Source organism: Trichoderma gamsii (genome assembly GCF_001481775.2).
Source record: "Trichoderma gamsii strain T6085 chromosome Unknown Scaffold_4.2, whole genome shotgun sequence".
NCBI lineage: Eukaryota > Fungi > Ascomycota > Sordariomycetes > Hypocreales > Hypocreaceae > Trichoderma > Trichoderma gamsii.
In genome coordinates this window covers 1,109,113-1,122,136 of record NW_020171341.1, presented here as the reverse complement: position 1 = coordinate 1,122,136, position 13,024 = coordinate 1,109,113, and the positions used below count along the sequence as shown (strand labels likewise).

At 52.6% G+C, this 13,024-nt stretch overlaps 5 protein-coding genes across 5 annotated transcripts; 3 read left to right on the top strand and 2 right to left on the bottom strand.

Annotated features, from left to right (window-relative positions):
- Positions 1-627: 627 nt before the first annotated feature.
- On the bottom strand, positions 628-997 carry TGAM01_v201802 (hypothetical protein; the record flags this gene model as incomplete). The annotated part of the gene is made up of 2 exons (XM_024548848.1): positions 628-858; positions 911-997. Coding segments are annotated over 2 exons (318 nt in total), but the record flags the coding sequence as incomplete, so codon positions are not given.
- A 1,582-nt stretch (positions 998-2,579) lies between these two features.
- Positions 2,580-4,598, top strand: TGAM01_v201801 (signal recognition particle subunit SRP68; the record flags this gene model as incomplete). Its single annotated transcript, XM_018805941.1, has 3 exons — positions 2,580-2,770; positions 2,871-4,016; positions 4,085-4,598. 3 exons carry the CDS (start codon positions 2,580-2,582, stop codon positions 4,596-4,598), a joined length of 1,851 nt encoding a protein of 616 aa, XP_018660895.1.
- A 474-nt stretch (positions 4,599-5,072) lies between these two features.
- On the top strand, positions 5,073-5,522 carry TGAM01_v201800 (hypothetical protein; the record flags this gene model as incomplete). Its single annotated transcript, XM_018805940.1, has 1 exon — positions 5,073-5,522. One exon carries the CDS (start codon positions 5,073-5,075, stop codon positions 5,520-5,522), a length of 450 nt encoding a protein of 149 aa, XP_018660894.1.
- Positions 5,523-5,999: 477 nt separating this feature from the next.
- Positions 6,000-8,215, bottom strand: TGAM01_v201799 (heat shock protein SSC1; the record flags this gene model as incomplete). The annotated part of the gene is made up of 3 exons (XM_018805939.1): positions 6,000-7,804; positions 7,914-8,115; positions 8,189-8,215. 3 exons carry the CDS (start codon positions 8,213-8,215, stop codon positions 6,000-6,002), a joined length of 2,034 nt encoding a protein of 677 aa, XP_018660893.1.
- A 2,103-nt stretch (positions 8,216-10,318) lies between these two features.
- Positions 10,319-12,499, top strand: TGAM01_v201798 (hypothetical protein; the record flags this gene model as incomplete). The annotated part of the gene is made up of 4 exons (XM_018805938.1): positions 10,319-10,341; positions 10,404-10,472; positions 10,555-12,312; positions 12,415-12,499. 4 exons carry the CDS (start codon positions 10,319-10,321, stop codon positions 12,497-12,499), a joined length of 1,935 nt encoding a protein of 644 aa, XP_018660892.1.
- Positions 12,500-13,024: the final 525 nt, after the last annotated feature.

Sequence of the window (13,024 nt, the reverse complement as noted above, 5' to 3'; positions counted from 1 at the left end):
GCCGGAGGTTGCTGCAACGGGCGATACTGCTAGGTAGTAGCTGCACAAAGGCCTCCCTGCAGACTTGATTAAATTGATGCTACATGGGAACTTGATGGTGCATGCGGTTTCTTTTGATTTTTTGTTTGCTATCTACCAGCTCTGTTGCTACACAAGTCGTGTCTTGCAGTCGAGCCTTACTACTAGTATGTACAGGTCAGAGAGAGGCGTGGTAATCACGATTTCATAGTGGAGAAATGGGCCCTCTCTCCAGTTTATACCCTCTTCCTCATCTATGGCAGCTGACTTTATTAAAAGTCCTCACTGTTATTACAGCATTGCCGATTCGAGGGCTGCATACAACTACATGTTACCACCCTACCCTCAATGTAACCTGCATGCCATATGAGGCATCCAAGCTGCTTGCTCCATCGACCACTGGAAAAAGAAGAGCAAACTCGGGCCCAGATGCCATCATGCATCAAACACGGACGGAATCCTGCCTGTCACTGCCGCAGCTACCGCCACACCAGCCCGCCATATGAGTGGCAGCAAGCCAGAGAGAGAAAACGCAGCGGCTACTGCAGCCAAGCAGGTCACCTGCACAGCACCGTTTGCAGCGACAGGGATCGCCGTGGGCCGTGCACCCTAGTGCTCCAGCAGCCCGAAGCCATCCATCTCCAGCGCCTCGAGGCCTGGAAGCGCTGCCCTGTGGGTGGTCCCTTCGACCCAAGATGCATGGGGGCACGTGATGCAGACGTCCAGCATCTCGTCCTGCAAGGTCACCACCACCCTGGCTGCTGTGATCCCTGCCTGATGCGCACCAAAATCCCCCGAGCGACTATCGACGATTGCCGACCTCCGTCCAAACGTATTGGCCTGTATCATATCAGTTTTCTGTCTTCCTTGGTCTCGTTTGCTCGTAACAGACTACGGCTTCCAGCGCGTTGCCCGCACGTATGCATGGCTGACACGAGTCGCAACCGACCTTTGACGCTCGACAATAAGGATTGGTTACAACCACCCACACCCATCGCTGCCGCTGCCGCTGCCGCTGCCAAATGCCATTCGTTCATGAAGGGGGCTGAAGGATAAGACATGCAGACGGAGATGCATACGCGGGTACATGTGCATTCTCACTCTGCTTTTGTACAATTTGCATGTGCTTCCATCGACGATACGAGGTGGGCCTGTCGCTCTTGTCTCTTCGACCGGATGCCTGGGAGAAGCGGGGAAAGCAAGACAGTGAGGCGAGGGATATCAAGTTCGACGCTTCAAGAGTTGGTGAGCAAGCAAAGGTGAGAAAAGGGCCACTAGACGCGATTCACCCAGTAGCGCTCTGGTAGTATTACTAGCAGTACTCGGCATCATGGCGAGCAACCGTCACAAGGCTGCTAGCTTCGGATCATCCGAGCTGAAGGCGATGGAGCCGCATACACCCCGGTTAAAAGGAGCTTTCGAGCCGTGCTTGCATGGAGAGAGCTCAGCCAACCACCACGTCGGATCATACCCAGCATCAGACCGCACCTTGGATGAGTGCTGACGACAATGGGACTGGTAATATTCTACACGTCGGCGACGTGCGTGTTTACGCCCACCTGCTATTGCTGCTGGTGCCGAGCACAGGCAAGTACTCTACGAGACAGATACTACTACCGTTCTGGAGATGGATCCGAGACCATCAGGCGAGACATGCATAGTACCTTCTAGCATCGATTGCCACAACTGCACGGTCGTATGTGTTCCAAGACAAGCATCGTGAGACTCTTGTGCACCCCACAGTGACGCCGATCCAGATGTATCGCAGCAGCGTAATCGATCAAGCCAAAGAGGGGACAAATCGGTGACCATGGCACGATCGCTAATATTGCGGTGGATGGATGTCTCAGCCGGCTTGCTTCCTCTAATAGTGGGGGTCCTCTTCGGTGTCAATGGCTGGCCTGAGTCTATTTATGGAACCAGACATTGATTAGGTACCTAGGAACACAAGCAGGATTCTATCAAGCCCAAAGACCTGGCCTGAGCTGGCCGTCGCTCGTATCTGCAAAATAAAAAAAGAAAGCCATGTTTCACTCACCGAGATGCAGGCAATGCTCCAACTGGCAATGATGAGCCCGTACCAGCTCACAGCTTAAAGCCGACAAAAGACATCCAGAAACTCTAAATCAAATCGCGCATAGTTATGCTGCGTTGTCTGTAAGCGATGATGCTTGTGCAGATGTGCAGACGTGCAGACGTGCAGACGTGATATTTTGAAGCCTGCATGCAAGTACCAGTACAGACGTCGAGGCTGTCGAGCTGCCTCTGCCCAAGGTAGATGCACTCGACGGACAGGTGCCGCTAGTGAACTTGAACTTAAACTGCAAACTTTATATCGGCATCTAAGCAGCATTATGTAAGCACCGTCCCACGACTCTGCGAGCCTCGTCTCGTGCGCTGGGGAAAAAAAAAAGAGGCTGCCCCGCCATCCCCGCCAATCCCAGGCCACGAAACCTGCTGCTGCTACTAGCTGGTTGCACACGCCGACCTTCAGTCTCCAGCCGGACGAGGAATACAGCCATTGCAGCCAGACGCTGAAGCGGCCACAGGCTCATCTGACAATGGACATCACTAGCTTCATCATCCAGGGCCGCGACAAGGCCCTGCTCTACGGCGACTACTCCACCTACCACGGCCAGCTGTCCAAGCGCCTCCTCAACTCGCGCAGGAAGCTGGGCACCGTCACCAAGAATCGAGGCAAGTTCCGCAAGGCCGAGCAGGCGACCGCCGAGGACGTCAAGACAAACAACGAGTATGATATCACCTTCTGCCTGCTTTCTCTCTTCCTCCCGCGCGTCTTATTCGCCATTGTGGCTGCAGTGGAGCTGACCTGGTCTTGCTGCGCTTCCCAGACATGTCTACGTGCTTCTCCTTACCAGCGAACGTGCCTGGGCGCAGGCAATGAGCATCAAGGCCGCCCATTCGGTTGACCAGAGGGGAATTGTTGGCCGTGCCCGGTCCCACATTGTCTCGCGGCTCGAGAAAGCGGCTCGAAGTGCCGAGCAGGTTGTCCGCATCCTCTCGCAGACCGACATCAGCGGGGCCACCACCACCGATGTCCTCGAGGCTCAGGCATATGCGTCCCTCGTCCGAGGCGCCATGCAGTTCGAGAAGAACAGCTGGGAGTCGTGTCTGAGGAGCTACGCTACAACATACGTCATCTACAATGCGCTGGCCACCGCTAGCAAAAGCGACCTGTACAAGGATTTGCTCTCAGAGACCGTAGAGCCGTCAATCCGCTTTGCTGCGTATCAGCTCAAGACGCCTCGCACGGTTTCCGCTGCAACCCTTGCAAAGAATGCTTTTCCGCGATCAGACGACGCTCTCGTTCAGGAAATCAATCGAATTGACTCCACTCTTCTCGGCGAAGCGCAGCCAGAGTCGACAGACAGCATTGCAGGAAACGAAACTGCTCCCCAGACACTCAATTGGCGCCGCCACCAAGTCCAAATCGAAGACGCCCAGATAGCCACAGCTTGGGCAGCTGTTAGTGAGGCCAAGGAGAGGCTTTCACAAGCTGTGGCCAAATCTCAGGACAAGGGTCTCCACGAGGTAGCTGCTGCTTATGACGAGATTCTAATAGCCACACAAGATGCCGTTGACGCCACAAAGCAAGCAATTGATGACATCAAGGCAGACGGCGTCAGCCAAAGCGACCCTAGAATGCAGCGCTTACAGATAACACGCACGGCAGTCAACTATGAGATGATTAGCTGGAGAATCGGTCGTAACCGCGTTCTCACAGGTGTTCATGATGGAGCTACCGAGGAGTATGGCTCACTAAGGAGGAGAAAGAAGAAGGACGCCACATCGGAGGAAGCCAAGAAAGAGAGGGAATTGCCGTCTGGCAAGAAGCTGGCCAAGCTCAAGGAGAAGGGTGCTCTCTACGATGGAATCCTTCAGAACTTGGAGTCCATCAGGGAGCTGCCTGGTGTGGCTGCTGATGAAGAACTTGCTGCACGGATTGAGGCTTATGAGCAATACTTTATCGCATTAAAGTCCGTATTGTTTCTAAACCCCGGAGATATGATTAAGATCTGAGCAGATTACTAACCAAGACACATAGACACCTTGCCGTCGCCCGGTCACACGCCATCATCGGCAACTCAGCAAACGCCTTGGCTCTCATCAACCGTGCTCTGAGTTTCAGCCTCAAGGCTGTCGCCAAGCTTCCAAGCACAGAAGCCCCGTCTGACGAGCTCCCCTTGAGCCTTGACATATCGCCTGCTTCCGTCAAGTTTCTAGAACAAGTGATTGATGGCGAGCTGCAACGCCACCGCGCCATTGTCCATGTCGACAACCTGCGGAAGATGCAAGCTCAGAGCGATGAGTATAAAAGCCACGCTCCTCTTGTCGAGAAGTTGCACGAATATCCCTTTGGCGGTGCCAACCTCGATAACGTTGTCCAGTTTCCCCCGAGTCTGGATGTTATGCCCGTCAAGCCCATTTTCCTCGACGTTGCCTGGAACTATATTCACTATCCTCAAAAGGAGGCTCAAGCGGGCGTTACCCAAGCTGCCCCTGCTACTGAGGCCGAGCAACCTGCTCAGAAGAGAGGTTGGTTCGGATTTGGGAGGTGATAGACTTGATTTACGCGGCTGTTCTACCTCTTTTACAAAATTCTAACAAATCATTCTCCGTTAACTCCCTTGTATCAAAGCTCACGTCCAAAGATCATATACCCGGTGACCTAAAAACCTAATGACCGTTGTGTCTTTTTTGCAGTGCAAGGTGCCTGTTGGAGCTTGTCTCAGTCATTGATTGTTATGCTAGTTAAGCTTGAATTGTCTTACGAACAGTCACGTTGTGGAATCGCGTGTCTGGAATGAGAAGGGTGGATGAAGCAAATATAGCAAACAGGGGAAATATCCAAATTCCTGACTAGCCTGATGACTTTGTCTCATGAACTGTTGTGTCTAAAAAAATAAATTCGCTTGCTCTGAAAAAGGAGGGGAAAAAAAAAAAAAAAAGGACAACAGGTTGCCTCTTATTTTTCTTTTCCCATCGTTCATGAAAGATATCTTCTCATCTTCATATGCTTTCTACTCTCCGCCATGGCCTCCACAAACTTCATCTGCATAATCGCTCCCATCTTCCTGTGCATATCCATAATCCTCTGCCTCGTCATCTTCACATTTCGCGCCACCGCGCATCGTGGCACGTCGCAGCGCGAACCGACCACCAGCAACAACATTTCGCCATGTCCAGAGATGATGCTAGATGGGGCCTCTTCTGCGGACTATCTCACCCTGCGCACTCAGAAGGATACTCGAAGGAAAACGACCAATATTCGTAACGTATTTCTCTACGATGAGAGGGTTTATGTTGGGGACGAAGAGAGTGCTTTGCAGCCTTTGCTGCCGGGCGAGTTGTATGATGATCCGCTGGAGCAGACGGGTTTGGTCCATACGGCTACACGACAGGATAAGAAAATGCAGGGGAAGGACTCACTTAACTGGCATGGGACAAATACGTTAAACACGTCATGGGGGTGGATGGCTTAAAATCAATCACGAAGTCTACATATGACAAAGCCGCCGGAGCATATCCAAAGACAAATAGAGGGGAGAAATCATTATTCATCTAACTACCTATCCCACCAAGGGTCTCTTTCTCTTTTTTTCTTCAGTTTGTCCCATTGTCCATACCTCCCGCCTCCCGAGTGACCGTGCACTTAGTTCAATGCAAATAATAATAAAAATAAATAGAAGTGTTTTTGATGCTCCAACGCCTGTTCCGCCAGCCAATAGGTATTAACGACATTGGTAAAAGAAAAGAGATAGAAAATAGGATCAAGTTGCATAGCAGCTTAGGCGCGATATGGGTACATCATAAATACAACAAGAAGGGGGATCTATGCCGCGCCCCGTGCTTCTTTTGAATATCCGAACAGTAAATGTGATTTTGATACATGAGAAATTTCTTCTGTTTTAAAATTGGTTTTTTTTTCTCTTCTTCGCTCAGGTTCTCCAAGATCCAACTTAAGGCTTGGTCTCATCCTTCTTCTCGCCCTCGGTAGATTGCTCGCCAGACTGCTGCTCAGAAGCGCTCTCGCTGCGGGCCTTGTGCATCTTGTCGAAGAGGTTGAGGGAGGCGACCTGGAGCTCGTCGGTCTTCTCCTTGATCTCGGCGGCGGTGGCAGAGCTGTCACCGGACTGGATCTTGGTGATGTACTCGCGGAGAGTGGCAATCTTCTCGCGGAGACCGTCGGCCTCGGCCTTGTCGAGCTTCTCGGCATACTCATCTAGAGCACGCTCAGTGTCGTTAAGGACACTGTCGGCGCGGTTGCTGGACTCAATGGCAGACTTGCGCTCCTTGTCAGACTCGGCGTACTTCTCGGAGTCCTCAACCATCTGCTGAATCTCGTTGTCAGACAGACCAGATCCGGAGGCGATGGTGATGGACTGGTCCATGTTGGTGGACTTGTCCTTGGCGTGGACGTGGACGATGGAATCGGCGTCAATGTCGAAAGTAACCTCAATTTGGGGAACACCACGGCGGGCAGGAGGGATGCCAACGAGCTGGAAGTTTCCAAGCAGCTTGTTGTCCCTGACCAGCTCACGCTCACCCTGGAAGACCTTGATCTCGACAGCAGTCTGGGAGTCGGCGGCAGTGGAGAAGACCTGGGACTTCTTGGTGGGGATGGTGGTGTTTCGGTTGATCAGACGGGTGAAGACACCGCCTAGGGTCTCAATACCGAGAGACAGAGGGGTGACGTCGAGGAGGAGGAGGTCCTTGACCTCACCGGAGAGGACAGCACCCTGGATAGCAGCACCCATGGCGACAGCCTCATCGGGGTTGACGGACTTGGCGGGGTCACGGCCGAAGATGGACTTGACAGACTCGGCAACCTTGGGCATACGAGTCATACCACCAACCAGGATGACCTCCTGGATCTCCTTTGCCTGAAGACCGGCGTCCTTCAGGGCCTTGCGAACGGGCTCGATGGTTCGGGTAATGAGAGGGTCGACCATCTTCTCGAGCTGGGCACGAGTGAGCTTCAGGTTGATGTGCTTGGGGCCGGAAGCGTCGGCAGTGATGAAAGGCAGGTTGATGTCGGTCTGGAGAGAAGAAGACAGCTCAATCTTGGCCTTCTCGGCAGCCTCACGGATACGCTGGATGGCCATGCGGTCACCAGCAAGGTCGAGTCCAGAAGTCTTCTTGAACTCGGCAACCATGTGGCGAACCAGGTGGATGTCGAAATCCTCACCACCAAGGTGGGTGTCACCGTTGGTGGACTTGACCTCGAAGACACCGTTCTGGATCTCAAGGATGGAGATATCGAAGGTACCACCGCCAAGATCGTAGACGGCGACAACGCGGTCGGCCTCCTTCTCCAGACCATAGGCCAGGGCGGCGGCAGTAGGCTCGTTGACGACACGGAGAACGTTAAGACCGGCAATTTGACCGGCATCCTTGGTGCTCTGACGCTGAGCATCGTTGAAGTAAGCGGGGACGGTGACAACGGCGTTCTTGACGGGCTTGGACAGGTAGGCCTCGGCAGTCTCCTTCATCTTGTTGAGGACGAAGCCACCAATCTGAGAGGGAGAGTAGTTCTGGCCACGAGCAGAGACCCAGGCGTCGCCGTTGGAGTGCTGGACAATCTTGTAGGGGACCTCCTTGATGTCTCGCTGGACTTCAGCGTCCTTGAACTTGCGACCGATCAATCGCTTGGTGGCGAAGAGAGTGTTCTCAGGGTTGACAACAGCCTGTCGCTTGGCAGCAACACCGACCAGACGCTCACCATCCTCGGCAAAGGCAACTACTGAGGGAGTGGTGCGGGCACCTAGAGGTTGGGAGAGATATGTTGTCAGCAAAGCGCAAAGGCGATTGAGGATGCAATCAATGACCGGATGAGCCGATTCTCGGCGGCGCAAAGCAAGAATGTGACTAACCTTCTGCGTTCTCAATGATGCGGGGTGTCTTGCCCTCCATGATGGCGACGGCAGAGTTTGTGGTTCCCAGATCGATACCAATGACGGCACCCTGGACCTTGCCGTCGCCCTCAGCAGCTGTTGACTCATAGCGAGCAAACTTTGCGACTGGCGCTCTGGCAAAAGCAGCCGAGCGAGCGGCGAAGGGAGTAGCTCGGGGAAGCTATTCAGAGAGTCTTGTTAGCAAGCATTCAATGCGGGACGCTGTTAACTCGGCATGTGTTTCTAGCACTTACAGCTCTGGAGAATCGCGCAGCCAACATGACGAATGTGAATTGGGGGGGTATACAATGGATGAGAAAAAAAGAGAAGAGGAAAAAGAAGGATACGCGATCCGAGAAAGAGGAGATGGAGGTGTCAAGATATGGAGAGAAAGAGTTGGATGGATCTCGAGAAGAAGATGGTGGAGAGACGAATTTTTTTTTCCGCTAGCCTTGGAAAAGCCGCAACTGGTGCTGTGAGTGGTCGGCCATAGAAGCCGACAGAAAGAGGCAACGAAGGCCCCGTCCCGTAGTCCCGGGTCTAGGCGGGCGGAGCAAGTATTGATCCGGTAGGCATTCTCGGCATTGAGGTCATTTTGGGGCAAACGCTCGAGTAATGTATCTCCGTACTAGGCGGTTACCCAGCCGTTGATGAGGTTGATACGGACCTTAATTGATGCTTGGCAGCCTCGGTGGAGACGGATGGATGGATCTGTCGAGAAGCGAGCCGCGGGAGAAGCAAAACAAAAAAAATAAAAAATAAAAAGAGCTGAGCGAGAGCTAAGCAGGGGTGAACCGGCACGATGAGAGCTATAGCCAAGGCTATGATCGGCTCAATATCAAAAACATCGTGTTACACTATCGACTGCGTCTGCTCTGGAATGTTAGCAACGATACTTATCTACTGGAAGAGCATTGCAAAGCGAACAACAGCTATTGTTAAGCTATCGATTTACGCAGCCCGGTGTACGGCATGAAGGAGAGCCTTTTGTGCAAAGCAGTTCAGCCCAAACTACACCACAAACCACCTATACTGCATGTAAAGTACTTCGTACAGACGCAGGCAAACATGCAATGCACTGCTGCCCCATGTCTCAAGTAACGGCCCCCGCCACCTGCAGAGCCCGACAACCCTGTCGCTGTTCTCTTTGCTTTTGAAGCTACGGCCTCAATTGCCGTGTCCACAAGCCAAATATCACTTGGGGGCCAAGTTGATGCATGTTTTATTGCTTTCGAGATGGCTCCGTAGCTGAACCTAGCACTTGTTGCCACAGCCTGTGTCACGTCTGCCGGGGAGCTGTCATATAGTTCCCAAAGTATCAATTAATCCTTTGCTTCAATAGTAGCATTCGACTAAAGCACTGTTACCGTTACTAAGGCACTGATTGCAGTAGGTTCTCGGCCAGGCGCTGAAGCGAGGCGACTTCATTGGGCTTGGTGACTTCTCCCATGCATCGTCGCACACATACGGCGCACAGCAGAGCAGACTTACTCGTGCCAGCATATAGCACATCACTCGGCTGCACCCTGCAAGTTCAAATGCATATGCTCTAAGAGACCAATGCCAGTATTCATTCTGAATGTACCGACTATTACTACCAAGGTATATCAGGACGTGTCTCGCCAACCCTTTGATCCAGGTAAAGTTCTAAGCAGTGACACCATCACTTATAGTGTAAAGCAGCGCCTTTGCGCTCTTGTTCAAACTGTCAGACGTCATTTACCCACTTCTCACCATTCCGCGGTTCGTCTATCCGGGGAGCCGCTGTAGCGCAGCTTAGCACAGCTGCCTTCCCCAGGCCAAAGGTTCAGGGTACTTGCGCGACGCTCCAGCGGGCGATAAGGCGTCGATAAGGCGCAAAGGTACCCTGTACGGCACTGCAGCTGCGCTGCGACCTCACCAAAGGCCAGTGCAGGCTCCGGCATAAGCCCACCACTACAATCTCAGCCCGCCCAGGCCTGTGTTTTGCTTCTTGCTTCGCAACCCAATCGCCTCACGACGCTTCTCCTCACGCCATCTCCCTTCTCTTGCTCTCTTCCCCCCCCCCCCCCTTTTTTTTTCAACGCTTCTCTGTGCCCTCGCGCCAGCACCTCCGCGCTTTGCTTTTATAACAAGATCATCTCCTTGTTTCCTTGCCTGGAGCATTGGCTCGGCTTCTCGGTCCTGCGGCATCCTTCCTCCGATTCGAGATCCTCTTTTTGGAGGCACGTAACACTTTTCCACAGCAGCGTCATCACCGAACCCAAAGTGGTATCATATCCTGGGCATTTCTCTTGTGCCTGGCTTCGCCTTCTTTTGGGTGCTGCAGCGCACGCAGCTGAGCCCATTTGGCCATTGGACTGGATCTAATACAATACGACGAATCATCCACCGACAACGCAAGCATGGCTCGCAGAGACGATGAAACGTGAGTCCAATCGCTCGCCTCGCCAAGCTGATCAACCACATCAATGCTAAATGGATATACAGTTTCGTTTTCTCCGACCGCCTCATCTCCCGAATTCAACGCACGCACTTCCGGGTTCCGGTCCGCTCACAGTACGTCGATATCCTTGCTCTTCTGATACGTTGAGCTCTAGCTTATGTCAATTACTAACCCATTGGGTCCACTCGCGTTTAGACATTGGCAGCTTCGTTCCCTCATCAGCGCTGAGAACAATTACAACCTCTTTTACCCCGGCGGCGTTGGGAGCCGCCAAATCCAACGGTTGAATACCCAGGCTCGCAGCTGTGAAACTATTAAGCATCTTACGTTTGCACCGCGGTGCCTTGTGGGCGAGAATGGATGGCTGTGCTGTGGCAGCGAGACGGGCGAATTTGTGGCCATACGGCTTGACGAAGAGGACGGCCAAGCATCAGATACCTCCCAGAACGCTACTCTTGACTCGGCGTCTGGCGCCGGTCCCTCTCTGGCCGGTGATGAGGCCACAACCTCGCCCGAGGAAGCTGCGCTCAACATGCTCACAACTGCGGCTCAACAGGCGCATAAAGTCACCGCAAAGAGCATGAAGCTCGCCAAAGAGCGAGTCAATTGTATCACGCTGTGGTTTCCTCCTCCTAACGGCCAAGGGTTGCCCCTCAGCAGACATGCCTACGATGAGCCTGTAGCAGTTCTGGCGAACAACGACCGAACTGTGGCCATTGTTAGTCTGAATGAATTCGAGGAACATGAGGATATTGAGCCCCTAGAGATTGTCCAATACCCGGATTTTGTTAATAGGGCCATCATTTCGCCTGATGGGCGCCTCCTGATTGCAATCTTGGACGACCCATATCTATACATTCACCGGCGAGTTGGAGTCTCCGCAAACCCCGGGCAATGGGAGCTTCGGCGGAGGATCCTGCTCAGAAGTCAGAAAAAGGATGACAAGACTGACAGCCGCGGAAGCTTTGCGGCGTCCTTCTCTGCGTCTGGTACCTACCTTGCCGTTGGAACTCAGCACGGCACTATTTCGATATTCAACGCGACACAGTTGGAGGATGAGGCGGTTGACCCACTCATCACTACCTTCCAATCTTCCCGTCCCAATAGCGGACCGGGCGCTGTTCGGGACATGGCTTTCTGCCCTGGCCCGTATGACCTGCTGGCATGGACTGAAGATCGCGGTCGCATTGGCATTGCCGATGTGAGGCACAACTTCATGGTCCGGCAGATTATTGATCTTAATAAAGAGGAGGAATATGAGCACATTAGCATTTTCGATACGCAGACTATTGATCCGCGGCTGCTGGAAACTCGGATGACCAGGGGAGAGCCCCTGAACCCCCCTCTTACTGCTACAAGTTTCTTCACGGCTCAAATGATGCACCAGCCACTGACGCCTGCCGAAACGAGGGTCCTTGAAGCGATTCAGAGTGAACGCCGGCGCCGAGAGAGAGGCAACCCTCCTTTTGGCGATGATCGAGGTAGCGGGTTGCTTCCGGCGACATCCTCATTCACTACTCGAGCCGCCCGTCAGGGCACCAATTCTGGTCCGAACGACCTTATGAATGTCTACAGAGACCATCGGGAACGAGCTCAGGAGCGAGTACGCAATGCTCGCCAGCTCATGCGGGAAAACACTTCGGGTGGCAGTGGACGGGCAGACCAGCGGTGGATAGAACGCATCAACGAGATGATGGCTGCCTCGCGGGAACAGCGAGAGAGACAAGATCAATCGTATCTCTCCGTGCTTGAGATTCTCCAAGCTCGGGAACGGGCCTCGGCAGAAAGTGCCATCGATGACCGCCCCATTCCAGGCATTCCTAATCAAGTAGCAAGCCGTTGGGAGGAAAGCGCCGTGAGAGGAACTCTGGCACCCGATCACGGTGTTTTTGAGGTTCCACCCTCGCCAGATAATACTTCAGGACTGTCTTGGAGCGCAGACGGCACCATTCTGTAAGTCTCTTACCGCCCTTTTGCATCTAGTGACCACCTATCCTTGCCTAGTCAATATGTTTTTCTACCTTTAGTTGCTGAAGCTTACAAAATTCTTTCCAGCTTCATTGGTGCTCAAAATGGCATCTATCAGTTACGCGTGGACCTCTATGCCAGGCAGTACTACAACAGCATTTCAATGCGCTAATAGGACCTCATCTGCCGAGGCACATAGAGACCTGCTGGTAAGGGCGTCATACCTCGTGACAGAACATGCATTTTTTTTTTCCATCTTATTGCACATGTAGCAGGAATTGGATGGCGTTGGTATTCTTTATTTTTGTGTCCAAGGCACAGCATGCTGCCGATTTGGACAGCACTGGGAAGAAAAGTTTAGGAACTCTCTTTGCACCTGATTGGCTGTTGCTTTTTGCTTTACCTTTTGCCCCCTTTTCGTTCTATTTCATCTTCTTCTCTTATATCTCACTCCTTTTTTAATGGCCTCCGAAATTGATGTCTCTGAAACGGAATGGTTTGTTTGACGACACGGTTCAATCAATATCTCTTTTCTGCCCTTCCCTTCTGTTTCTTCTTTTATATCCAAATTTTTTGAGCCTCATGGGCATGCAGACTTGTTGCTGTGTTTCGGCTATTCAATGTATATGATATCCGGGTTCTATGAAAATTGCAGATTTGTTTCTTTCTGTTTCTGCCAACTACTTGCTGATGAAAG